Source organism: Cynocephalus volans, chromosome 7 (assembly GCF_027409185.1).
Source record: "Cynocephalus volans isolate mCynVol1 chromosome 7, mCynVol1.pri, whole genome shotgun sequence".
NCBI lineage: Eukaryota > Metazoa > Chordata > Mammalia > Dermoptera > Cynocephalidae > Cynocephalus > Cynocephalus volans.
This window is the reverse complement of record NC_084466.1, coordinates 142,710,099-142,736,650: the sequence shown is the minus strand read 5'-3', so window position 1 is coordinate 142,736,650 and position 26,552 is coordinate 142,710,099. Positions and strand designations below refer to the sequence as shown.

At 34.1% G+C, this 26,552-nt stretch overlaps 1 protein-coding gene across 6 annotated transcripts in view; it reads right to left on the bottom strand.

The window, feature by feature from the left end:
* VTI1A (vesicle transport through interaction with t-SNAREs 1A) overlaps positions 1–26,552 on the bottom strand; it is a 354,592-nt gene that overhangs the window by 260,612 nt on the left and 67,428 nt on the right. For 4 of the 6 annotated variants that reach the window (XM_063102244.1, XM_063102245.1, XM_063102248.1 and 1 more), the window contains exons 4-5: positions 8,135–8,212; positions 1,747–1,767 (exon numbers count right to left, since the gene is read on the bottom strand). In XM_063102244.1, coding sequence (XP_062958314.1) covers positions 1,747–1,767; positions 8,135–8,212 — 99 coding nt within the window. The remainder of the gene's footprint in view (positions 1–1,746; positions 1,768–8,134; positions 8,213–26,552) is intronic. The other 2 variants (XM_063102246.1, XM_063102249.1) reach the window with 1 other exon arrangement.

The window sequence follows — 26,552 nt, the reverse complement described above, 5'->3', positions numbered from 1 at the left end:
CTATTCTATAAATATCAATGCTATCTATGTCCATATCAAAGACTGTCAAAAGAACATTTCAGATTGTATTATTTTACTAGCTGAATGATCTAATTATTCCAATTATATAATTCCATTACAGGTTACAATTTTGGAAACACGAATTTCAAAACCATAACTGATGAAACTATTTTTACAGGTAGAACAAAAGAACTAAGCTATCAAATAATAAAATATATTTTAAAAGAAATGTAAGTGTAATGTTTTAGCTTTTAGAATTAGGATTTCTAATTCCACACAATTCAGCTTAACAAAAATAAATATTCTGTCAAAAATTCTGATTGTAATAAAGCACAAGATTTTATTAATCATATTAATTGCTAAAATTCAGGGACAATCTCTGTGTAGTTTCTTCTTATAGAGGTTTTCAAGTCTATTGTTAGTTCCATTAGCACTTGAAAATTCAAATTCTTCACCTAAACATGAGCATATGCAAATATATACAAGCAGATACTCTATCTCACAGAAGAATGATGTTGATATAGCACTCACCTCAAGAATAATCTTATACATCAAAACAGTAACTGATTATATTCATTTAGTATATATATTTGCTTCCATGTAGGTAAGATAAAAAACACCAAAAAGGTGGAAAGTGAGAATTTTTGTGTATTTTTTCCTTTCATTTCACCTGTCATTATTACTTTTACTAAGAAAGAACGTTACTAATGCACCTTAAATCAGAAGAGTTGTTAAAAACCACTATCTACAAGCTTCTAAATTAATATTTGCATTACCTAGAGAATGCTGACAAACCAATAAAAAACTACTAGGAAAATCTCAATCAATGCAGTCAATCTAAATTTGAAAATAATTTATAGTACTCTGATTATTATAAGAAATTAGACAATTTTTAAATTGCAATGTGGGCCATAATTTTATGTCCTAATAGAAAAATAACAAAACTAGACTTCATTAAATAAAAAATATAACTACTCTATCTGTGAAAAAGAACACCGAAACATATTTGATATGTTTGCATAATTAAAAAAGAATCATTCAGCATTGCTCACTGATGAAATATAAACATTTCTGTAAATATTAGCCAGGCCACAAAAGAGTCTAGAGCTGCATTATGAAACGGACTAGCAAACTCAGAAAAATGAGAACTCACTTGGGTGCCGTTTCCTACAAAAAGAAAAGTATTTAACAATGATGAGAGCTTTGGCTATTCTTAAGTATCTATGTACACAGATGAGTGAGACATTTATAACAAATGTGTGTTTCCCCAAAAGGATAACAGATTAATGGTGTCTTATGTTGAACCTAAGAATTTTGGGAGAGGGAAGGGAGTTTACTTAACAGTTTTCAGTAAAGTAAATAGGAATGTCAGGAGAAAAAATTAAATCATATTAACTTCTTTGAGAAATCAACACAAAATGAACTTGAAGTTAAAGCCTACAATAAAACTATACTCAGTTACAGTTTAAAGATATTCCTTTATAATTCTTTCTTTTGGGGGCCTTTAAAATATTAACGTTCCTCCAATGCAACAAAGAAGAATAACCACTGTGATAAACATGATTGTGATATAGTTGTTTCATAAAAGATGGTTAGCAGAGATTTCTGACCAGTATAATCAATACTTTTGCTATGCGCAGATTTCCCTGGAAAAATGGGCCCAAAGATCCACTTCAAATTTAGAAACAATTTTATAGGGAAAAGCAGAATTAAAAAAAAAAAAAAAGGAATCTAGAAGGTACTCACCTCTTCACGTAATTTTATCAACTGCAACATGAATGCGCAAAAAAAAGATAAAAAGGAAAGAAATGGCAGGAAAGAAAGATCAGTTGTGTGACAGGATACAGAATTAACATTGACAATTTATCTGTTTACATGTTTAGCATTTAAAAATCACAGACAAACACATTAAAAGAACCTAAACATAGACTACATGCAGAGTTTTTTGAACGAATAAAGATCACTTTCTCACACTGTCACATTAAACAAAGAGAATAGTGTGAAATTCTCTTTTAAAGTACATCTAAGACACCATCATGAAATAAAGGGGAACGACTTCATAGAAGTCTATATTATAAAGAAAGAAAACAAGTTTACTGTTCCTCTCTTCTAAGAATGTAGCACTGAAGAGGTTTTGTACATACAAGTTTTCAGGATGTTTCTCTATTTGGAATCTTGACAACTGATTTCAGATTTTACTAAACTACAAATGAGAATGATTAATAGTTCATGCCTTGGTTCCAATAAGTATTTAAAACAAACTATTATGTTAATGTCATACTTGTACCCACTCTAATAATAAGATTGCATTTGAAGGTAACATTATTTTAATTGAGAATAAAGTATACCAAGATAAATAATACTTATTTATATTAATTAGGACATAATACCAGGAGGTATTTCACTATCCTTAGAACAACTGTGTACATCAGAGTTAGTTTCTAGGTTTTTGTTTTGCTTACAAGGCGACTGCAATCGCATGGCATGTTTTCATTTTAATTTTTGAATTGTTTCTTCATTTTTCAACTTTCTTTATCTTGTAAACTGGGCCATATCAAAGCAATGCACTCTCTTACTTCATTTGTACTGCAATCTGTTTTCACTATGGTCAAATAAAAAACTACTCTTTACTTGGTATTAAATTCTCCTATGATAACATTTTAATCCTCATGTAGAATATTTTTCTATTTGTCTTAAATATAACAGATAAAAACAAGTTGCTTAACTCTTTAGAAACTAGGGAAATGATACAACCATTTATCTGGCTCATTCTGTGTGTGTGTGACACTTTTCTAAACCAGAAATATGAGCGTACAGTTGAGATAAATCACAACCATAGTTTCCACAATGAATAGAAACTGAAACCTAGGCTGCAACAGACTATAAACCACATTTTAGGTCTGAAATTTGCATCTTCAGCAAATCAGGTCTACAACTGATAATTGTTAAACATCCAAGTATCTGTAACATCTGTTATAACACTTGACATATGGAAGCCAATAAATTAAAATATTGCTTTGGGAGAAACGTGCCATGAATTGCTCACAATAAGTCTCTCTAAAAGTATCATGTTTACTATAACTTGGGTTTCTCAATGCTTAATGTTGTTTTTGTCTCAAATTCAAGGAAGGCAATATGCACTCCAGCTTATTCTGTTATTTCATTTGTATTTCAAGTACAAAAGAATGAGATTTCAAATTAAGAATCCTTTGTAAAAAGGGTACAAAATTTATTTTACGTCTCACAGTATAGCAAAAATGAAACCTTTAATATTGTCCTTTCAAAATAGGCAAGAAATTGTCATTATTTGGAATTAATATACTCATTCTCTCAGCAACCATTCAGTGCGTACGACTAAAGCATCTCATTATTTCACATGAAAAGTTACAACTCTTCCCCAGAAGAAGTAAAATTGTAAAGTGAAATACCTGGCCTATCATATACTGGAATCTTTCTCTTTGCTATTGTAACATCATGGGAGAAAAAGACGAACGTTAATTCTCAGAAAGAGACGATCTGGGAATTGATCGCACAGCTATCTTTTCTTTCTGGGGGCTCCATTCTTCAGTTGACTATGATACTTAAAGGGCCAAAGTTTAAAACTACTCCTCAGCAATAGAGACCATTTGGGGCATGCTACCCTGCCATAATCAATGAGTGTTTAAAAATGCTACCCATTTGTTTTTTCAATAGGTTCCAAACAAAAAACGTTCTATCTGGTTTGTGCCGCATGGCTGCATTCAAGCGCCACACCGGATTTGTAGCTAAGCTAGGTAATGGGAGGTTTTTTAATCTTTATCTTTTTTTTTTTTCTCCCTAAGTTAGGCCGAGAGTTATTCATTCAAGTAAACAAAAGATGGTCTATTTTTGAAAATTATCAATGCTTAGACGACACTGTAAGTAGTGATTTCGTACTTTCTCGAGTTCCTAGTTCCTTCATAGACGACATGAAAGTGTGCAGTGCCACCATGTCGAGTTATGATAATCAACATCTTTTTTGAAACAAAGAGTTTTTGGTTTTTTTTTTCCCTCCCAATGCAGAATTTGATACAAGAGGTAATCTGTTCCTTTGTGGGCTGAAGAAATCTGGTTTACGCTGGTTTGAACCGGTGGAATCTCTTGTGGTTAAGCCTTCTGCTGTGACTAAAATCAAAACTGCACTGCAGAGCATGTGCGGCTCGTGGGCGCCTGTGCGGAGCGTCACGTGACCCCAGGACTACCGCATTTTTTTCTTACAGCTGATAACGCCACTGCCGTCTCTGTCCGCACACAGATAACGAATAAATGCTGAACTCTATTAAACGCCCTTTACACATTATCGTGGGTCGAACACACAATTTTCTGAACTTATGATGACAGTCTATTTATTTAGCTATAAACCCTCAGCACGTAACGAGCAGATTTGTGCCTGGTAATGATCTGCTCTGCCAGGGCTATATGAAATGATACCGACCTTCTTTAGATCTTGGGGAATTAAATTGACCGACTTCACCCCCTGGTCTGTAGCTGAAGTTTGACACACTTTATGCACAGCAAGCCCAAATCGGAACTTAAGAGAACCTCGTATTAAAAAATTAGGTAATCATTATCTGCTAAATATTGCTTTACCACAAAAATTTCCACACGTTTGTAAATATCCTACTCTTTATATATATTTTAGAACCTTCTATTTAGGGTTTACTCAGAGTCACTGATCAATATAATTTTGCATAAGGAAACTGAGAGACTTAGTGTCCAAAACTAGAGCTTGGAACATTTTATTTGCCCCACTATCATACTGTATTATGAATGGCTTTATGATTTTATTCTTTAAATTTTTTTTCTTTCCCTTTTTTGAAAATGAGTCTCATGAAACAAAATCGAGTTAAGAAGGTAAGAACTATTAAAGTTTCTCCTCTACAGCATCACTACATTCAAGAACTCAACTCTCAAACAAATAAAATGTTGCCATTTGAAATGGCAGATATGATTTTTAAAAGAATAGAATGATAATGCTTGAGACAGTAGTCCACAATCATTACCCAACAACACTCAAATGTAATGTGCAAAGTAGGTAATTTTGTCCCTTCTTTGTAAATCAACGATGAGTTAGTTATATTTGATTGAATGAAAAGGATATGAATCAGAAATGAATTTACACAAAGCAATTAACTGGGAATTAAATGAAATGTGTATTGTATGAAAGACATTAAAGGTGCATTTGAAAAATCCTTAATTTCTGAAATTTTGACATTCCTATTTATGGCAGAAATGTTTATATATCTAAGAGTAAATTAATGTACTCCATAGTTAATTGGCAGATTAGCTGTAGTTAATTGGCAGATTTTATATGTATTGACAAGTTTTAGATGCCTTAAAAAACTGTATTATAAATTGTGAGAATGACACATAATAGTTATTGGATACATATTTGTTTAAATCTTTACAAGGAAGTGACTATAGGGAGTATGTAAATATGGCATTGAAAATAATTAGTAAGTGCTTTATTTTACCTATTTGTAATCATTGCTATTTATTCCTTGCTTTTTTTTCTGACCTATATATTTGTTAATTGACAGATATATCCCAATTTCAATTAAACAAATATTGCTATTTATGCCTCATTTTGTTTATCTCCAAGTGTTACTTGTATATTAGAAGTTTATCATAAATATTACATGGCCAAGAAGTTCTGATAATCAATTTTTCAAAAATTAACTTGAAAATAAACTTATTTATGGATAGGAAACATTTCATAAATCATAGGTAATCCTACCAGAAAAAACTGTCTTCTCAGCTACTGAGCTACAAAAATTAATTGAAGAGTCAACTTAAATCTTTTCTTTCTTTAAAGAAAGAGCTTCTGCTTTGATTCCAAAGTCTAAATGAATATTAATGCAGAATAAAGTTATTCTCAAATGACCATATCTGATTAAGGATGTGTTTTGGTTTAAGGAATTTTAATTCCTAAATTATGACAAAGAGCCTCAAAACAAAATATAATAACTTCATCAAGATATGGAAATTTTGCTCCACTTGGTAACAAAATATCCAAAAAGTTAAGTGTGGTCTCTTTGAACTTTCAAACCTCATTCAAATTTTAGACTGAAAAAGTTCACATAAGTAATAATCTAACAGTTACATATTCTCATGACTATAATTTTTCATACTCTATTTATTGAAGTGACAGCTCCTTACAACTAAATTTCAGGTTCTCCAAGTACTTTTGGAATTTGTAAGTTTGATTTATATACGTCCAGAGGAAATCTCTGCATAATCACTTTAAAGTGACAGGAATATAATTTGAAAATTCAGAAAATATGAACTCAGTCATTTTTGTGGAATATTTTTCTTTAGGCATTAAAAAAATATATACTTATATGTATGTAAGGCAAATGTTTTAGGCACATAAAATAAAATGTCCATAAAGAGAAGTGAACATGCTTGCAGAAAAAAAAAAAAAAAGAATCTCTGTCATAGAACTGCAACATCCATTACAATAAAGGAGTCTGAGTTAGACAGGAACACCCCCTTCCTTTCTATTTCCTCTACATTAGGCAGTAGTTTCAAATGAGGGAAAGATCTATAGCTTTTTAGAGAATTGACATGGGAACTACACATTCACATTTTTGCAAAAAAGATAATACTTTTTTGGAGTAGATAGGACATAAAATTATGACTCATTCATTCAAGAGGTATGAGCAATCTAAATCTCACTTAAAAAAAGGAAGGAAATATTTTTTCTCTCATCCTCACATTATTTAATCTATTATGAGTAAAACCTCTTTATCACATCACCCCTTTATGTTTGATGTGCTATTTTTTTTCCTGTAGCTATTCTCACATTTCAATCAGGGAAGCTAAAATCCCAAGTCAAACCTGAACGTGTTTACATGTCTGAACTCAGGCTGATAACATTCAAATAGTGGAAGAGGTGAGATCATTCCCAAAACAAACATAATCAGCTCAGTGATTCTTCCTTTTTGGGGTGGGTGGGTGGGGGCTTCAATCACATAAGCAATAACCCTGTTTACAAAATTAACATTATAGTAAATAGTAACATAGTGTCAGCCTGTGTAGACCTATAATATAATCTATCTGAATTGGTAAATACAAGTATGAAATTTTCATAATGTGTGTCAATATATTATGTTTTACTATCTCATTAATTAGGTTTACTCAGTGAATGATTTAAGTTCATTTTTATTTAGGTGGAGTAGAGACCTTTACAATACTTTCCAAAGTAACAATAAACACATTCAGGTCTTGCTTCTGACGTCCTCTATTATTTATTTTCTTTAAAAAGAGTCAAAGAAAATCAGTCACTAGGACTGTGTGAGACATTTTTTAAGTCATCTCTACACTGAGATTCTTTAAACTTTTTTTTAAAAGTTGTATATATTATCTACATGAATTAATGAAGTCTATAGTATTAATTCAAAGAAAGAAGCAGGACATTAATTAGACTCATGAAACTGCTGTGTGATCCAATGAGAATTGACAGCCAAGTTGAAAAAGCCTTTTAAGAAGAAATTGTATCTTATTTTTTGCCCACGCAGATCTTATAACAGCAAAAAAGACATATCCTATTATTATTGTTATTATTCTTAATATTACTATTATTTGACAGAAGCAGGTCCTCTATATGGTGTCCAAGTTCCACACTGGTGCTTACAATTTGCATTTTGGTGAATGTATTTTTAAGAAGCTACACAATAGGAGATAGAGCTGCCCTGTTGAATTTTGAAAGCTCACTTTCATTTGTTTTGCTCCAAGTGTTGATTTAATTATACTGCATTATTATCAAAGCTGTATTATGTACTTTTTTATTCCTTTTACATGTGTTTGAGGTGAAGACCTTGGCTTTGTCTGCAAACAGTGTGTTTCAAGTTATTCCTTAAGTACTAAATAATAAAGAAAAGAGAAGAAAAGATTTTTTTAAAAGATAGCAGACAGTGATCACAAGGTAAAGGGTTAAATGTAAGATCTCCGAGAAACATTTTGAAGTTGATTAAGACTCCAGCTTTGCATTAAACAGTATCGCTTCCACATGAGTTGCTGCTAATACTGTTAAGGAGCAGCTTGAGAGCCCAGTGTGCTGGTGACCTCCTTCACCCTCCAGCCACCCACCGGGCCTTCCTGATTAGCATTCTACCTGGTTCTCTGAGGAATTCCCACCATCCCCTAGGAGCTCATTCCGTACTTCGTCACTGTAGGCGATCCGTGACCTTTTCTATAAAACAAAACAAAAAGGGAGAGAGCAAGATGAACATTAGAAAGTGAAGGCTTCGAAGCATTGGTATCAAGGCTGATCATCTCAAACCTCGAGAGCCCCCTAATGGAAACCTATTGACTCAAATCTGCAAACCAAAGTTGTGTAAAGTTCCAAAATTTGAGAAGTTTAAGGTAAATTAAAAGTTTTTAAAATGCCAGTAATGAAAGAAAACTCTGCATTATGTAAGTATTCTATTGATATTCATAAACAGATCAGAACTTGTATATTATTCCATACATCATCATTCAAATAAGACCACTAAACTGAAAGAAATATGAGCTTATACGGCTAGATAGCTGTACATCTGTAAAACTTGCCAGATTGTAATTAAAACAAGGGTATGTGTGGGTCTTTAATATTGTGGCAGAAAATGGACTATACAATTTAAGTCTTTTAAAAATCTCTAATTCTGGAATAATAATTATACCTCCAACTAAACTCTGGAATGCCAATAACAGCACATCTATATTTCTTTCATTATCGTGATGTTACTAATCAGAAAAAGAGAAAATTTAGAAATCTGTCCCCTGTCCAAAGAATAATTTAAATTTCTCCAAGGTCTCTATAAATAATGGCCTAAGGAAAAGTAATGGGTTTGTGTGTCTGTCTGTCTGGTATAATAAATTAAATTTCCCAATCCCAGTAAATAAAGGCAAGTAGGCTATGAGTCAACTTTTCATAATCCCAGTAAATAAAGATAAGTGGCCTGAGTCACCATTTCACACACTGAAATTTTGTTTTACAAGAAATCTTCCCTTACCTGTAAAGTCCGAGGGACATGTCTGCAAGCAATTCATGAATTATCTAAATGTACACACATTTGGAAAAGCTAAAAGGCTCTGAAACTTAGTTTTGAAGCAAGAGTGTGGTCCTCAGATCCTACTTCAGCATCACTGTTTCAGACCCAAATTCGGATTTACAAGTTACTTTGTTACCTTTTCTGCTACTGAACTAACTAAGCAAAAACAGTCAATTAAAAGATGGCAATAGGGAAACACTTATCTCTTCCTAATTTGGGGTCTACAGTTTGAAACTTAAAACTTCTTACCTGTTCAACTGTGATCTGAAAAATATTATAGCTTAAAAAGACTGTCCATAATCCATAAGCAGAAGTCAGCAGTGAGATTTTTAATGATATTTTTAAACTAGAGAATGAGTAATGCTGCTTGACCACAAAGAAATCATAATACCTTAAACATAAGATTATATTATATTAGAATTTAAAAGGACCTTAGTAGAGAGCAACCAATAGACTTTAAATCACTTTAAATGTACAGCCTTTTTCAAGTGGGGTTCCTTATCTGAACCACAAATCACAGAAAAGTATTTAAGTGACTCTTTTCTCATTTCTCCCAAGGATGTTACATAAGAGAGAATTTAGTTCATTACATACTATTAAAGACTTAAGTCTCTGGCAGAATCCGTTTGAAAAAGGCTGAATGGAGTGTTAAAAAAATAAATAAATAAATCTAGGCACCCCATTATTTTTTAGGGAAAAAAAATTAGCCTCATGGAATTCTAAAGGTAGCTTTGGTTAAACTGAAACTAGAACCCTGGGGTCCTGACTCACAGCTCAGTGCTCATTCTTCTACCATATAAAAACCTCCTCCCCATTCTAGCAGTTTCTGGATAGACTCAGAAAAAAGGCTCAAGAATTGCAAAATGTTTTGGTATAAAGGAGATAGTGGCATCCTGCCCCTGCCCCGAGTTTCCATCCCAAGCCCTATTCCCCTGCCACAAATGTATATCCTATACCTTGGCAACTGAAATAAGTCTGTAAGTAGATAAATAAAACCAACAATACCACAGGAGAAGAACAAAATAGAGAAGTCATTAGCCTGAGTTCAGTAAAGACATCTGTATCAGATCTCTTGACAATTCAGGAATGACCCAACTTTTGTGAACATGCCACACTTTTTTCACCACAAACAGCATATGTTAAGCCCACTTCTCCTACTATATTTATTGAAGCCATTATTAATTAGATATTTCTACTGACTTCATACAGACTTGTATTTAAAAATGCTAAATTACAAGCACAGTCCATTTCATAGCTTAATACAATATTTAGACCAAGCCAAAGCTTTCTTTTGCCCATTTGGAGTTACCACTATGGTAGTTTCAAGCCAGCTAAGCAAAAGTATTTTACAGCATTAAAGGAAATGAGAACCTTTAAGCAGGCTGTGGTATCAGAGTTGCCTTTTTAATTATTCATTTCATCACTATGGGGGACTAAAACATCCCACAGTATGCAAGAATATCATATGGAGATTGTTTTTGTTTTTCCCTTTTTTCACCAAAATATCAACAAATTGGCATAGATTGTTCAATTACATTATATTCTTATTTTGATTTACTATACTTCAAAAGAAGAAGAAAATTACAAACACGTATCTCTAAATATCTAATCTTGTTTTGGTTAGAATCCACTGCTTTTGAAAATCAGCAATTAAGAGTGTACATGCTCAAAAACAGAGGAGAACTAAGGATTTATCCACAGTTGAAGGGTGGTCCCTGTAAATGTCATTCTTTACCATTGGGATGGTAAACACTGGTCATTTAGATGGCTTTCCGGATATAATTAAGCAAATGATATGCTGAATTTAACAAAGTGTTCTCTGACAGGACTGACTTCTCTTAAAGAATGAAAAGACAACTCATTTCAAATATCAGAAATAGTTCCTCATGAAAATGACATAACAATGCTGAAAACTGAACTCTATACTTGAGTTTCATTTAACAAAAATAAAACAAATCAAGACTTTTTTTTTTCTTACTAAGAATTATATTTAGATGCCTGGCATTAGTACTTTCTCATAATTTTATATGATTTTTAAATTTTAAGTAAGCTAACTGTAATCAATCATAATTTAGCCTGCAAGATCATCACTAAACTAATTGAATACCAAAAAAGGCAAATACCTTTGAATGACAAACTGCTTAGTTTATGGATAATTTCCTCCAAAACATCAATAAATTATGTTACCTTTCAAAGACTTCTAAAAAATCTCATACCACATTACTAAGTACCTACATAATACTTAATATTGGAGGATTCAAAGTTAATGAAGCTGAAACATCTACTGTATCTTGATAAACCTAACTAAAATATTTTTACGTTATTATCAACTGTATAAAATCTGTACTTTAGCCAAATGCAAGCATGAGAATTTGAGTTTGAAATGTCACACATTCAGCTACAGTTTGAAGGAACCCAATTCATAATGCATTTTATAAATAGTTAATGACTTCTATACATAAGCTAACCAGGCAAATCAAGAAATTGTCAACATTTTTAGTCTTAGTTGTCAGTTGCCACTGTCTACTGTGCTTTGTGTGTGGCTTCTGGAGAAGACAGAAGCTCTATGGAGTTTGTAATCTACTGCAATTTCTGGTCTGTACCATGAGGGTAGAAAAGCTTCAACTGACAATATGTGCCCCCCCCCCCGCCAGTTAAATATAAGAGTATTCCTCACTTGTAGTTGTGTGTTTGTGTAAAACTAATTCCTGCTAAAGTATATACTTAGGTGGACTATACACAATTGGACAAAAAAATCTACAGACCATATATGAAAAATAGAGAAAAATATGACTAACAACTGATTGTTACAAAAACTAAGAAGTTAGATGCACAAAGTTTCAATGGCTATTTTAAACTGATGACAAAAGTGAGTCTGTTTATAAAAGCAGGAATCTCAGATTCAAAGCGATTTTGTTTTCACTTGGTGCAAATAGGACTTTTGCACACTGATTTGATGATTTTTCTTCAAGCCAAGTTCAAACAGATATACTTGCTCAGTTCTGTCTGGAAGTTTGGCTTGAAACAATCTATCTACTTGACCCAAGCCTTAACATTTCCCAACTGTGAACTGAATGTGTTCCTGGACAGGCACTGCTAAATGAGAAACAAAACAAATTAACTTAGTTTAAACTAATTAAGAGCTGTGATCTGTTACCGCCTCTTCTATGATTCTACATGTGAAACAGGGTATACGAAACCAGAATGAGGATTCTACAGCCCACCACCAGCAAAAGCATAACAATGAAGTTGGTTTATTACTAAAGCGTATATGAGAATTTAATTTCCATGGTGTGCACATGGCAAAGCAATTGCTTAAATTGCCTCACCTGGGAATTTAATACAATGTTATCATCAGACTAGCCACATTGTAAATAGATTTATAATGCTTTCCATGTGCTGTACTCTGTTGCATATGAATTAAGTAATGATCTGGTATTACAATAAAATCAGCTAGTTCCCACACCTGGCAGACAGGATATTTCACTAAATTAATACCCATACAGCTACATCACAAGACACGGGAGAAGAAACCATCTCAAAGGCATTTGACTTGAGTTTTACATGGGAAGCAAATACTCCATGGCTTGTAGAATGTCACTACGTTGAATGGGCTGCTCAAGACAATCTGTTTCCAACATCTGTATCACAGAATTAAGACTTTCTCATTCCCATTCTATTTTGGCCTAATTTTCTTCATTCAGTACTTTAATTACCAATCAGCAATCCACAACATTCACAAACACTGAGAAAGCCCTTTATTCTAATCTATGTGCTGCAGACAGCCAAATAATTGATACAAAGTGCAATACAGTTTTGGAAGTAATGAAAGAACAGCTTGTCCCACTTCCTAATCAAATTGGTCTATAGAAAAAATGGTTAACAGATTTCTCCATAGGTCTAAAACAAATTACCCAGTCTGGCCAGACTTTTCCATTGCTTCTACCATGTCTTTCAGTCTCCATATACTTAATAATGCCCAAGGTTACCAGGTGATACATCTATTAAAAAGTGCTATGCTTTCATAGCCAAAGAATTTAACTGCTCCAAAGAATTTAACTGCTCCTGTTATAATTAACACTTTAGGATATCTACAGAATACCATGAAATTATATTTATTAGCTAGTCATATAATTGCTGGCATTCACTCCTTACCTAATTTCACCTGGTTCTAATTAAATAATATCATACTTCTGTAATGCTCAGTTGGCATTTTCTAAAATGCATCTATCTTTAACACCAAAGTGTTCCATTTTTAACCTCGCTTCTATTTCTCCATGGCCAATATCAGCTTTTCAGACACATACAACACTCCTGTACCAGGACTGAAAAAGGCTCATCAGTCCACAACAGGAAACTTACATTTTGGAGAAAAAAAAAAAAAAGAAATTTATGAATTTTTGTTTATCACAGTGTTTTTCGTGCTGTATCGATTTCTAGCAAAAAGTGACATAAGGTTAAAATATATCATACTATTTAGTTTAGGCAAAGGCAAAGTAAAATGTTAGGTAAACGTTTGATCCCTGGAAAAGTGTTAGGAGGAAAAAGCACAGGGCACTAAATGAAAAGAACAGAGATGACATTTCAGGATGTGATCTTGGTCAAATTCAGTTTTCTGAATATCAGCTTCCTTCCTCATCTCTAAAATAGTGGTGTTAAAATTTATTTCTCAGGGCTACTGTGAGGATTTGAGTATTGTAAAAAAATGGAAACCTATCCTAACACCTTGGATGTGATAACTTACAAAGCATATTCAACTAAATATTGATTGGTAATATTGGAAAAGATACAATAAAACTAGTACACATACATGGCTGAGAGTATAAATTAGTGCACCCTTCTTAAAAAATGATGTGTCAATGTATATCAAAAGTAGCTTTAAAAAGTACATATTATTTAACCCAGCAATTCTACTGCATTATTTTGTCCTGCCTTACTTTGTGGTGCTGCAATTTTTGGATGGCTTCCAATAATAAAAATGTTACTGCATTTCTTTAATGTTATCAGAGAAAGTAAGTTCCAATCTGTTTCTTCCAAGTAATCATTCCACTAAACATGGCTTGCTCTTGCTCAAGGGACTGTTTAGAGTTTAAGGTCAAGCTCATTCGCTGGAAAGTGCACATGCCACATGTCGTCAGTACTGTAGCATTAATAAAGGGAAAGCACACTTTCTATCTATCATAAACTCATGGCCAATGGACCATGTGCAAGCCACCAGAGAGAAAATACTAACACACCCTCCTGCTAGGCGACCAAAAGGGTTGGAAGAGCAGGTTACCGTGAGAATGCTGAAATAATCCACGGTTCTTTAGTATATAATACCAGGAAAAGAGATTTAAAAATTTTTTTGAAAATTTTTGTCTTTTTATCATAATCACTCTCCTTTATCATTTTTGCTTATACTTTCAAACACATTTTACATATTTGTAATGGATATTTATGTTTGCAAGATAAAATACATCAAATTTCCTCTTAATTACTTTTAAAAATTTAGCTATAGTATTACATGTGAATATTTATATGCATATGATGAGGTTAGATATGTGTGTATACACATATAGACTCACACAAACCCATATGCATTGCATATGAAATAATAACTCTATTTGTGTTTCACAATACTAGAGTAGGCTTTTATTTATACTAGGAACTCTGACCACATTGCTATTATGTCATTTAATGATTTGCAAAACAGAGCCCAGAAATCATGTAACTGCACTTCTTCATTTCCTCTTCCAGCATTTCTAAACTTTAGCCTGAAATTTAAGTTTAGCATCAGTGCTTCAAAATGCAACATATGATGGTCCCACTTGCTTGCATATGCTTGCAGTTTATGACTTTTGACACTGCTATTGAACACAGTGTGGCTGTGTTGTAGATCATGTTAGCTTGTCAATCAACAATTAAGTTACTTCATTCATAAAATGAGCTCATGATAGAATGTCCAGATGTTGTCAGCATCTGGAATAGTGTAAGTATGCAGCGGAGGAAATCTCATTCTTTAAAATCTTTCTGAATGTAAAATAAAATAACTCCATAGACTCTACTTGAAAGAATCAAAATGTCACAATGTTTATTATTTTCTTTGTTAATGATATATAAATATCCTACACACCCTCACTGGAAAATGATACTCTGATAAATGAATGCTATGCAACAGTTGTTTCGTTTGTATTTTTGAATGAACAACTGAAACAAAGTATAAAAATTTATGTAGTTATTTTATATAATTCTAGTTTTCCTATGTAATCTGACTAGCATTGGAAAGAAAAAGCGATCATTTGCTGAGAATCTGTTCATAACCATAATTTCAAGTGATGTAGACATCTTAGAATAAATGGTCCTCAGGACTCTATAACTGACACAGAGTTATCACATGAGGTATCATCTAGACTAGGCTACAAATTCAGAGATGAAGTGTTCTAAGCCAGATGAGTGATCTACCTAAGGCCACAGCTCTAGGAAAGACTGGGCAGAAGAAAGACAGAGCCTGTTTCTCAATGCCAGTGTTCTTTTCATTTTACTACACCACCATCCTACTTTAGTTCCCCAAAGCCAAGGTTGGCTGCACCCTTGACCTAGTTCTATGAATTTATCACCAGCTACCTAATTCGTTAATCTGCGGATTTTGTTTCTGGTCACCCTCTTTCAAATAAATAAATAAATATATAAATATATAAATAAACAAACAATAAATAAACAAACCTTTATTTATACATTGTTGTCAACATATGGAATAACGATAACAATAATTTTGAGAGTTCAAGGGTGACAAATGCTTAAGGTAAAATGTTTTATTTGATAGAGTAAAACATCTGATCTCAGAGGGTGAGTCACAACCACACCTATGGGTGTTACTTAGATATTGCAACACTAATCTTCAAAGGCTGCACCGTAAAGCAACAATAATCTACTCACATGGCTCAGAGAGGAACCGCACCAGTTATTAAGATGTGTTAAGAACTGCCTGCTTACCTATAGGATCTGGTGACTCCTCAGTTACTCTAAGATTCTAGATTGGAACCAGCTATCTCATAGGCAAACGATTTTTATAATTTTTCTTCCTAGTACTTACTTTTGGAACCATGTTGTGCCAGATTCCTTATTATAGAATATGCTGTGTTATAGTGAGGTTTAGTGTTCATAATTCAGAGATGTACAATATATATTTTAATGTTTTGTGGATATAGTCAATAAAACTGTGATGCTTAGGCAATATAAAAAAATTATTTTAATCCAAATATTCTATGAAAACATTTTGAAGGTTACTTCTGTACTAGGGTGACCTAAAACAAAATATAATAAAATAAATATAAATATTCATACCTGATTCATAAACAACATGTTGTTTCTAAAAGATTCTCCATTTTCAGTTGAATAAAATAAAAGCCTGCCTACCCAGGGGCTTTGCTTCATCAATTAAATGTTCTTTCTTTTGTATCTTCAATGTTTCACTCTCTACTGGTTCTTTCCTTTAAGTATAAACACTTTTAAGTGTAACCCTATACTACTCTCCCCAGCTAATGCCCCATCTCTCTTTATCCTTCCCTTCCTAGCCAAGCTTCTTGAAAGAGTATTTTACATGTACTAACTCCACTTATTCATGTCCCAGTCACTTTTCAACTTACTACAAAGTGGATGCTTCCCTACCACTCTGCAGGTCTCCCCAGGATCACCAATGACTTCCTACTTGTTAAAATCATTAGGCACATTTTTAAAAAGAACTTTTAATTCTATGATAGTTTCAGATGTATAGAAAAGTTGCAATGATAGCCCACACCCAGTATGTCACAATTAATGAATCAATTGTTCAATATTATACACTATTATTAACTAAAGTTCATCCTTTTTTTTCAGATTTCCTTTGTTTTTACCTGAAGTTCTTTTGCTTTTCCAGGACCTCATCCAAGAATCCACTATATTTACGGTTTGAGCATCCCTAATATGAGAATCAGAAATCCAAAATGCTTCAAAATCTGAAATTGTTGAGCGCTAATATGACACTCAAAGGAACTGCTAATTGGAGCATTTCGGATTTCTAAATTTCAGATTAGAGATGCTCAGCCTGTATGTATTCTGCAATTCCAAAATCTGAAAAAATCCAAAATCCCAAACACTCTGGTCCCAAGCACTTTGCATAAGAGATACTCAACCTGTAGTAGTCATGTCTCCTGAGGCTCCTCTTGTCTATGACGGTTTCTCAGACTTTCCTTGATTTTGAGGATCTTGACAGTTTTGAGGAGGACTCATAGGATATTTTGTAGAATGTCCCTCAATTGAGATTCGTCTGATATTTTTCTCATGGTTAGACTGAAGTTATATGTTTTTTGGAGGAAGACCACAGAGACAAAGTGCCATTTTCATCACATCACATCAAGGCTACATACTATCAACATGACTTGTCACTGTTGATGTTGACCTTGATCCCTTGGCTGAGGTAGTGTTTGTCAGGTTTCTCCACTGTAAAGTTAAGTTACTCTTTTCCTCTTCTCATAATGTCCTTGATATGTGTAGCTCACATTTAAGGAGTGGGGAAATATGCCCCACCTCCTGAAGACAGAGTATCTACTTAAATTACTTGGCATTCTCCTGCACAGGAGATTTTTCAATTCAGTCATTATTCAATCACTTATTTATATCAGTGTAGTTTCAGGGCTATTTACTTGTACTCTGGGTTATAATCCAATACTGCTGCATTCATTTTGTTGTTCATATGGTACCAACTTTGGCTCCAATAGCCACTTTTTAGTCCTTTTTTTATTTGACCTCTTAACAGCATCTAACAATGTAGTCCACTTTCTCCTTAGCAGTTTAAGCACCACACTCCCTTGGAATTCCTCCTATCCTTCTGGTCTCCTCTTCTCAGTTACTTCATCATAAGTTCCCTCTCAGTTTGCCCATAAAATGCTGGTGTTCTCCTACGTCTCTGAATGACCTTATCTAAACCCATCATTCTAACTACCACCTAGAAGCTGGCAAAGATGTTTTCTGTACATTCTACTCACAAATCCAATACCAACTGGGCACCTTAGGCACCTAAAAGATATCTCAGACTTAACACACACAAAGTGGGGTATTATCTTTCTTCTGTATACTGCCCCTCCTCCTGTTTTCCCTAATTTGATGGATGGTTATACCATGCACATGGTCTCCTTAGATAAAACCTAAAAATTATCCTACTCTCTCCTTTACTCTCCAAATCCAATCAATCAGCAGAATATCTGACAACTGGAGCCCTTGGCTATATTTCCAGGATGTTTGTTACCTTATATATTAGTTCCAGTTCCTTATATATGTTGTTAACACATATTTCATCTCTCTTTATATATATGAATTATATTGGGGAAATAATTCTATGGAAAGATTTCTACATGTTTTTAGGCAGAGGCAGACCAATAAGTACAGCTCCTCATCTTGGGGAGAGAAAGAGACCCCTTTGACTCTACCTCTAGCAGAATATCAAAGCTATTTAAAAAAAAAATCATTGTCTAAAGATCTAACTTACTTCAGAATGGGAATGTTAAAATAGAAAGCAAATTCATTCAACAAAAGCCAATATACTATGGGAAGATGCTAAGCAACAGACCTCTCTCCAACTTTCTAAGTCAATACCACATTTCTCTTTAATTTCAAATATACACATATCTCATATCAGCTATTTTATTGTTCCCATGAGTTAGAGATTCTCATGTTTTTCTTATGTAGAAGGTAAAAGAGCACCATTTCAAACAAGACGATGTGCATACATATTTCTTGTTTATTTGTCTGATTTGTGGACCTGAGGAATACGGATTACCTCTGTTATCTGCATGAAGAAGCTCTGCTACAAGCCTGGCATTCACTTTGCTTTTATCTCTGAGACCCCAAATTGTACTGTTAGGAAACAGAGGGCACTTATCTAGATTGAACTGTCATACAAATAGATTTTTGTCAGCCATTCAATTTGTATTGGGGAACATGCAAACAAAAACAAAACCCAGCGATTTAAAACAACAAACCTATCCTCTACTGACGGGAACAAATTGCTATTTTTCAAGTGAATAAGAATTACTAAAGATCACACATCTTGCATGTGGGTGCTACAGAAAGAAAAATATTCTTAGAACTAATTCTGTCTAGTTTTTCTGGCAGTGATCTAACATAAAGCAAGCACATAGTATGCTTAATACTAATAAACACACAAGAAAAAACACTAACAAACAGGAATTAAATGTTATCAGAGGAGAATGAGTCTGTCTAATAAAGTTCCAAGTCAAATTCAGTGGCTACATGAAGAAGGTGACATGTATTGCATTCTGAGTTTGTTCTCTGATCTATGGTCCTTCTGGGAATGCAGGTAGTGCCTCTGCCCACAAAAGAGTCAATTTGAGTAGTGAGACCAACATTCTCCTTAAGCCTAAAATGATTCTGGCTCTGTGTCTTCAATAACCACTAGAACAAACAAAAACTTCAGTGAATTGACGTCACCATATCTAAGGCTATTTTGAAGAATATTCATAATTGGCCTATTCAAAGTTGATGTTAACTCAGACATTGAAGATGTTGATAAATCAATAAAAATATGAAAAGACAATTTTTACAACTGAAAATAATATCAATATGCCCATCGTTATCTAAAATACTTTCATTTCCTCCTCAATTATTTTTTTTCAAGTTGAATCCTGTTCCTTTTTCTGTAAGCCACATCTTCATTCTGGATCTTATGTAGCTACTCCTTCCGTGAAATACAGGCTTGCGCTTATGGAACCATAAACTACTCTACGGGAAATAAGAAAATCTGCAAATTCAGCCCTCTGACTCCACATCAAACTGAAACAGAAAACAAACAAACTTAAAAGTCAAAAACTTCAATTAAACCCATATAATTTTACTAAAGTAGAAATCTAATTAGTTCAATTATTCAAATGCAAATATTTACATTTTGAAAATGAATTTTCTTCAATTAAAATTATGTAACAAGAATTCAGCACTTTGTAAAATCCTGTAATATGTCATTTGGCAAAGCTATTGCATTACATGTTGTAGCAAGAGGTGCTTTTGTCAAGACTCTAGGCTTTATCAAAGAACAGTAAGAAAAAGTAACATATTCCATATACAGACATGAAAAGGATATCACTAATAGTATTTAAAAACAGATAACAGGACAAAGGAAGGTGAAATATAATGCTTCAAGTTACCTCTATATTTTGGTAAATGATAGAGCTATCTAAGAAAAGTTGTTCTTACTTCAAAGAAAGTTATAAAATTACATTATTTTAAAAGCATAAAATCATGCATGATGTATGCAACTTACTTTCAAATATACATACACAAGTACAGGTAAAGAGAGAAAGGTGTGTAGAGAACGCATGCACAAATGATGAAACAAATGGAGGTAAATCTGGGTATGTGTATGTTCTTTGTACTATTCTTTAAACTTTTCTAAAAGTTTGAAATTATTTCCAAGTAGAAAGTTTTGGGTTTTTTTCTTCTTTTTTGGTGGCTGGCTGGTGCGGGGATCCAAACCCTTGACCCATGCTGTAATCAATGGAGCCTAACCAGCCAGCCCAAATATAGAGTTAAAATGATTAAACAATATGAAGATTAGTGGAAGAAAAGAGGAGAGATTCCTGGCAAGGTGATTTTCAACAAGTAGCTAATGTCAGAGAATAGCTTAATGTCAAATAAATTCTTGATTAGATAGATAATAATGTTAAACTAAAATATAAAACCATTATCCCTCTCAAGTTCAAACAATGTTAACTGTTAATGTTTGTCACATATGATAGTGTTTTCCTTTTTTTTTTCAATAAAAATATGGGATTTAATTTAACAGTTTTAAATTAGCAACATAATTTATTATGTTTTTATTTCAGGTATTAGTATGAATTCTAAATCATCCATGGTCAGAGAAGTTCAAAGTTATCAGTTCAAAAGAAAACACCATTATCTACCACTTAAAACAGTTTGGCAATAAAGTGCAATTCTTTTTCTCCTTCATTTTATTATAAATTAAAAGTTTGGAGGACAAAAATTCTAAAGTAGATTGCTTAAGAAATAATACTAAATGATTTATGAGTATTTATTTACTTACAACAATGCCTAGAGAAACCTAATGCAAATCTCATTGGAGTGTTTTAGCACTAACCAAAGATGTTTTACTGCTCTTAGGTCACTCTCTACTGTTCTTGAAGAGAATACACACTTTTGGGTAGTTAGACATGTGCCCACCAAACTTTGGCTTCATTTGGCAACTAAGGTATTGCTGATCTGTCTAATTTTGACTGTGATAGTACTGGACAGGAACTGAATGTAATTCTAGTCTCTGAAAAGAACATAGCCAATTTTGGTGTTCTATAAATATGCACTAATAATAGGACCTTAGGGCTAGAAAGGACCTTGAGAAGTCCTCTAGTGTGCCCTGCTCCCTCCCATCATCTCACACTGAATGCATCTCATAAGATCCTCATGAAGATCCCTTAACTTTCACAAAGAAGCTTACCAACAATCACTACCATCAGGAATTATTTTCCTAAATTAAACTTAAATCCATGGTACTACAGTTACAAATACAGCAAAGACCAACAAACAGCAGCTGACCATACTTGGCATAATAGCTCTTCACAGACTTGAAGACACTTAACAACTCTACAACTTTCCACCCAGGGAAAATGATCCAAGGACCTTTCTTTATCTGTCTAATTTTCCAACTCTTTAATCATCTGGGGTATACCCCAGAATTGTCTCTGAATTATCTTTAGGCACAGTAGCCCCAACTGGACCCAGAGATGAACTAAATTCTTCCAAAGTCATACAGTAATCAAAGTGTGCTCAGTCTTACTCTTAATATGTAAACTTGAGGAAGTCATTCCTTTTTCTGTTCTTTCTTACTTCTACTTTGAATATAATTCATATTATATATGCATATTAATTTTTATATGAGTTTTGGGGCAGTTGTTATTACTCTTTTAAATTTGTTGTCTTGCCCTTTGAAGAAACAATATAACAAGGTAGAAAGGCCTCAGATTTGGGCATCTGGTGAGCCTGGGTTCAAATTCTAGTTTTATCCTATTCTAGCTGTGATTAAGAACCCCTATGTACTTCAGTTCTAGCTGAGATAAAGTTTACAAAGTACCTAATACAGTGCTTTGCACATCCTAGGAATTAAAGAAAAATAAGGGCTCTGATTATTATAGTAATTATTATTGAGAATGCAAGCAAGTTTATTCCTCTAGCATAAAAAACTGTGGGTTTGCCCCTCAGCTCAGCATTCTAAGATGGCTTCACACACCCATGCCCAACACTGCCACCTCAATTCTGATTCCAGATATGACCCAAGCCCTCCTAACTAGAAAGACTGAATGGCTGTTCTATTCCACTTCCTCTTGGCTCTTGGGACTCAATTTTGCCTCCTGTTTATGGCCTTTTTGCTTTTGACTCTTTTTGCTTATATCTATGAGCTTAATTTCCTCTGCTTTGAGCCTCAATGTTCGCTGAGGGTGTAGGTTCCCATCCACCCTCTTTCTCTGTCCCTAGAAGAGAAAATACTTGTGTATGTTATCCCAAACTCTGAAGAAGAATTCAGATGGTGACACAACATAAAAGCTTCAAAGAAAATACTTCATTATCAGCACATTATGTAACAGTAGTTAAACCATGATTCAAATCCCAGTTTTGCTATTTATTATCTGTGTGACTGCAGAGAGTGTCTACCCGTTCTTAGACTCTGTCTGCATATTTGCATGTAGGAAATAAAAATGCTAACTTTGTTGCAATGATTGATTGGGACTCGCAATATGAGCACAGCTTCGTAAATTAACAGGTTCCCTCTAAGTCATCCATCCTTTTTTACCTCTCCTTCCCCTCTGGGGTGGCGTGGGTGGGGCAGGAACAAGAACAAATACACCCTGAATCCTATTTTTGGCAAAACTAGAAAACAGATATTATTCATAGACCCCAAAATACGTGCAGAAGTATCCAAAAGCCAATGAGATTATGCAGAAGACACTTGGTGAAAGTGACAAAAAAGAGTGAAGGATAAGAGTACTCAGCAACAGCGGAGCTTGAAAGGCACCAGGCAAAATACACTTCTTAAAGAAGACAGACTCATTCTGAAGCACAAAATCTATATCCTTTGTTTGAAATAACAGATGTGGGAACAGGTGTAGGCTGGCTGCTGGCAGAAGCTGTCCTAGACATGGTTTGTTCAGAGAAGCAGAGGAGACAGGGCTACATAAAGAACAACACAGGACTTCTGCTTCCCAAACGATGTAGAAAATCACAGTAGACCACTGCTTTCACCTCACTGACCAAAACAAGCAGGAGAAGCTACAAAATTATCATTTAAAAAACCTATCAGAAAGCTGATGACACAAAGACACCTGAATAAAGTACATTCCAGAAAATTATGAACCTTTTACAAAAGAGGAGAGTCCCACAGCTGATTTCATTCCTGGTGGCATGCGGGGAATTCTCCACAGATACAGGTAAGAAAAAAAAACAGTCAAACTTCAAATAAACTTTTAAGGGCTGCATCAGGGCTGGCACAACAGGTTAGGATTTTAAGGAGCCTGAGCCACAGAGCAATGTATAGGGTCTACCAACCAATGCTCTTTCCTATAGCTCATCACTGAGTGCTTGGAGCATGGTAGGAGAGCTGGGAAAGATCCCCCTCCTGCCCCCACCCCGGGTTATGCAAGACCTCTCCCAACAGCTGGTCCTCTGAAGGTGAGGTGCAAGGCAGCAGAGCTGAGAGAAGTCCATGCTAAGCACTCTTGAGATCTTGGCTATTATAGGCTCAGGTGGAGCAGAAGAGCTGATGGGAACCTATCTGAGGCATTCCAGCATTTCAGCCACCAAAAGTTGGAGTGAGAGAGGGACATAGGAGGGAAAATCCTCTGAGGCATTCTGGATCTTCAAAGAGTGTAAGGCAACCACCCTTCCAAGGCTTTGTCTACGCAGCAGGGAACAAAGGAATCTCCCAAGGTACAGAAAACCAGGAGTATTACTAAAAAATTTGCCAGAGACCAAAATGTTAGCAGTGGGGCTGTAAAGCAGAAGCAGATCTCCCACAAGTGGAAACTTGTGGCTTAGCTGAAAAGCAGAAAGAGATCTTTGGAAACTCATCAGTGCCCAGAGCTTAAGCCCTGATAAAAAGAAAATCCTAACTCCAGCTTTGAAACATTTGAATTAAACTGAAGCGCCTTTTAAGTCTGCATACCACCACCCATTGAAGATCAGACTGACTTAGCCACTCTACTACAGAAGCCTCAAAGAAAGGGGAGTAGTGTTTTTGTTTTTTTTGGCTTTGGATAAAATTTTACTTATTCACTCTCTATTGCACTTTTATATAAAATATCAGGCATACAATCAAAAATTCCAAGACACAGGAAGAAGCAAATAAATTACACCTTTAAAGTACAGAAAGAAGAGACGAAACCTGCACACTAAAATTCAATATCTAGTGAATATATCATTCAAAACTGATGGTGAAATAAATAAAGAAAAATTTTCAGGCAGATTAAAGCTGAGAAAATTAATCTCCAGCAGAACTGCCCTAGTAGAAATGCTAAAACGAGTTCTTTAGGACTGAAGAGAAATGAAGATTTGCATGAAGGAAAAAAGAGGTCCAATAAGAATAAAATTTGAGTAAACACAAAAGAAGTCTTCTAAGCATATGTCATAAGGCTCATAGAATATGTTGAAGTACAATATAAGACAACAATAGCAAAAAAAGATGGGAGACATGTAAACGGGATTACACTGTGTAAGGTCTTACACTGTCCATGAAGTAACATATTATTTGAGAGTAGACTAATAACCTAAAGACTCACATTATACTCTCTATAGGAACCACTACAGAAATAACAAAGGAACAAAGAAAAAGCACACCACTGTATATGCACAGCCACATATATGTCCAGTATACCCCAATAAAAGCTGTTTTTCAAAAAAAGAAAAAAAAAAGTGACTACTAACGCTACTGTTATTTAACATTCTACTGGAAACACTAGCAGATGTAGAGTAATAAAAGATAGCCTTTTGCCTGGAACTTCCACCTTCCAGTGTTTTGCCAAAATGTTGAACACAAGGGGAAAGAGGAGAGGCAGCCGATATATGTTCTCTAGGCCTTTTAGAAAACATGGAATTGTTCCTTTGGCCACACACATACGAATCTACAAGAAAGGTGATACTGTAGACATTAAAGGAATGGGTACAGTTCAAAAAGGAATGCCCCACAAATGTTCCCATGGCCAAAATGGAAGAGTCCACAGCATTACTCAGCATGCTCTTGGCATTGTCATAAACGAACAAGGGCGAGATTCTTGCCAAGAGATTTAATGTGTGTACTGAGCACATTGAACACTCTAAGAGCCAAGACGGCTTCCTGAAACACATGAAGGAAAATGATCAGAAAAAGGCAAAAGAGAAAGAACCTCTGAGTTCAACTGAAGCACCAGCCTGCTCATCCCAGAGAAGCACACTCTGAGAACCAATGGCAAGCAGCCTGAGGTGCGGGAACCTATTCTCTATGAATTCATGGCATAATGGGTGTAAAAAAAAATAAAAAAACAAGACTGCTGTACCATTTAAATAAATAAATAAATAAATAAGTTAGAAGTGTAAAATTGGAAAGAAAGAGGTAAAAACCATCACTACTTACGAATGATATAATTGCATATCTCAAAAATTCAAGAGAATGAACTGCAATCAATAAATTAATAAGGTAGCATAATACAAAATTAAAACACAGACATCAATTCACATATACAACAACCAGTTAGAAGATATAAAAGAAGGAAAGTCCCATCTAAGGTAAACACATAAAACATAAAACAACCAGGAATAAACTTAACTTAATCTCTTTTATCCTGGCACAAAAAGCCTTTCTAACTATGATTTGAAATGCAGAAGCACAAAATATTGGTAATTTCAACCACATAAAAAATACAAAATTTTGAATGGCAAAATATAGAATAAAGATAGAATAAATTTAGTGTTTGATTAGACAAAGTCAAAAGACAAATAATAAACTAGAAAAAATATTTGCAAATTCCATCTTTAACAAGACTGATCTTCAAAATATACATTAAAAAAACCCCTCAGAAAATAATAAGAAAAAGATCAATAACAACTCCTCACCTACTCCCCCCAAAACTAGCAGAGGATGAGAATGGTTCCTGAAAACATATGAAAAGACATTCCATCTCACTTAGAGAAAAGTTAATAAAAATTACAATGAGCTACCCATCAACTCTTTTACTTCTTAAGATCTTTGTCCACATGAAAAATGACATAGTTCAAAATTATTCATCTCAGCACTATATGGATAGCAAAAGCTCATTCATATGGGATTGGTTAAATAAATTTGGTACATCCATACAGTGGAATACTATTAAGCTATTAAAAAATAAAATTTAAAAAAAGCATGAAGAAACTTCACATACTGATAAGGAAAGCTCTCCAAGATCAACTGGAAAGTGAAAAAAGCAAAATATAGAATAGAATGCACAGTCTGCT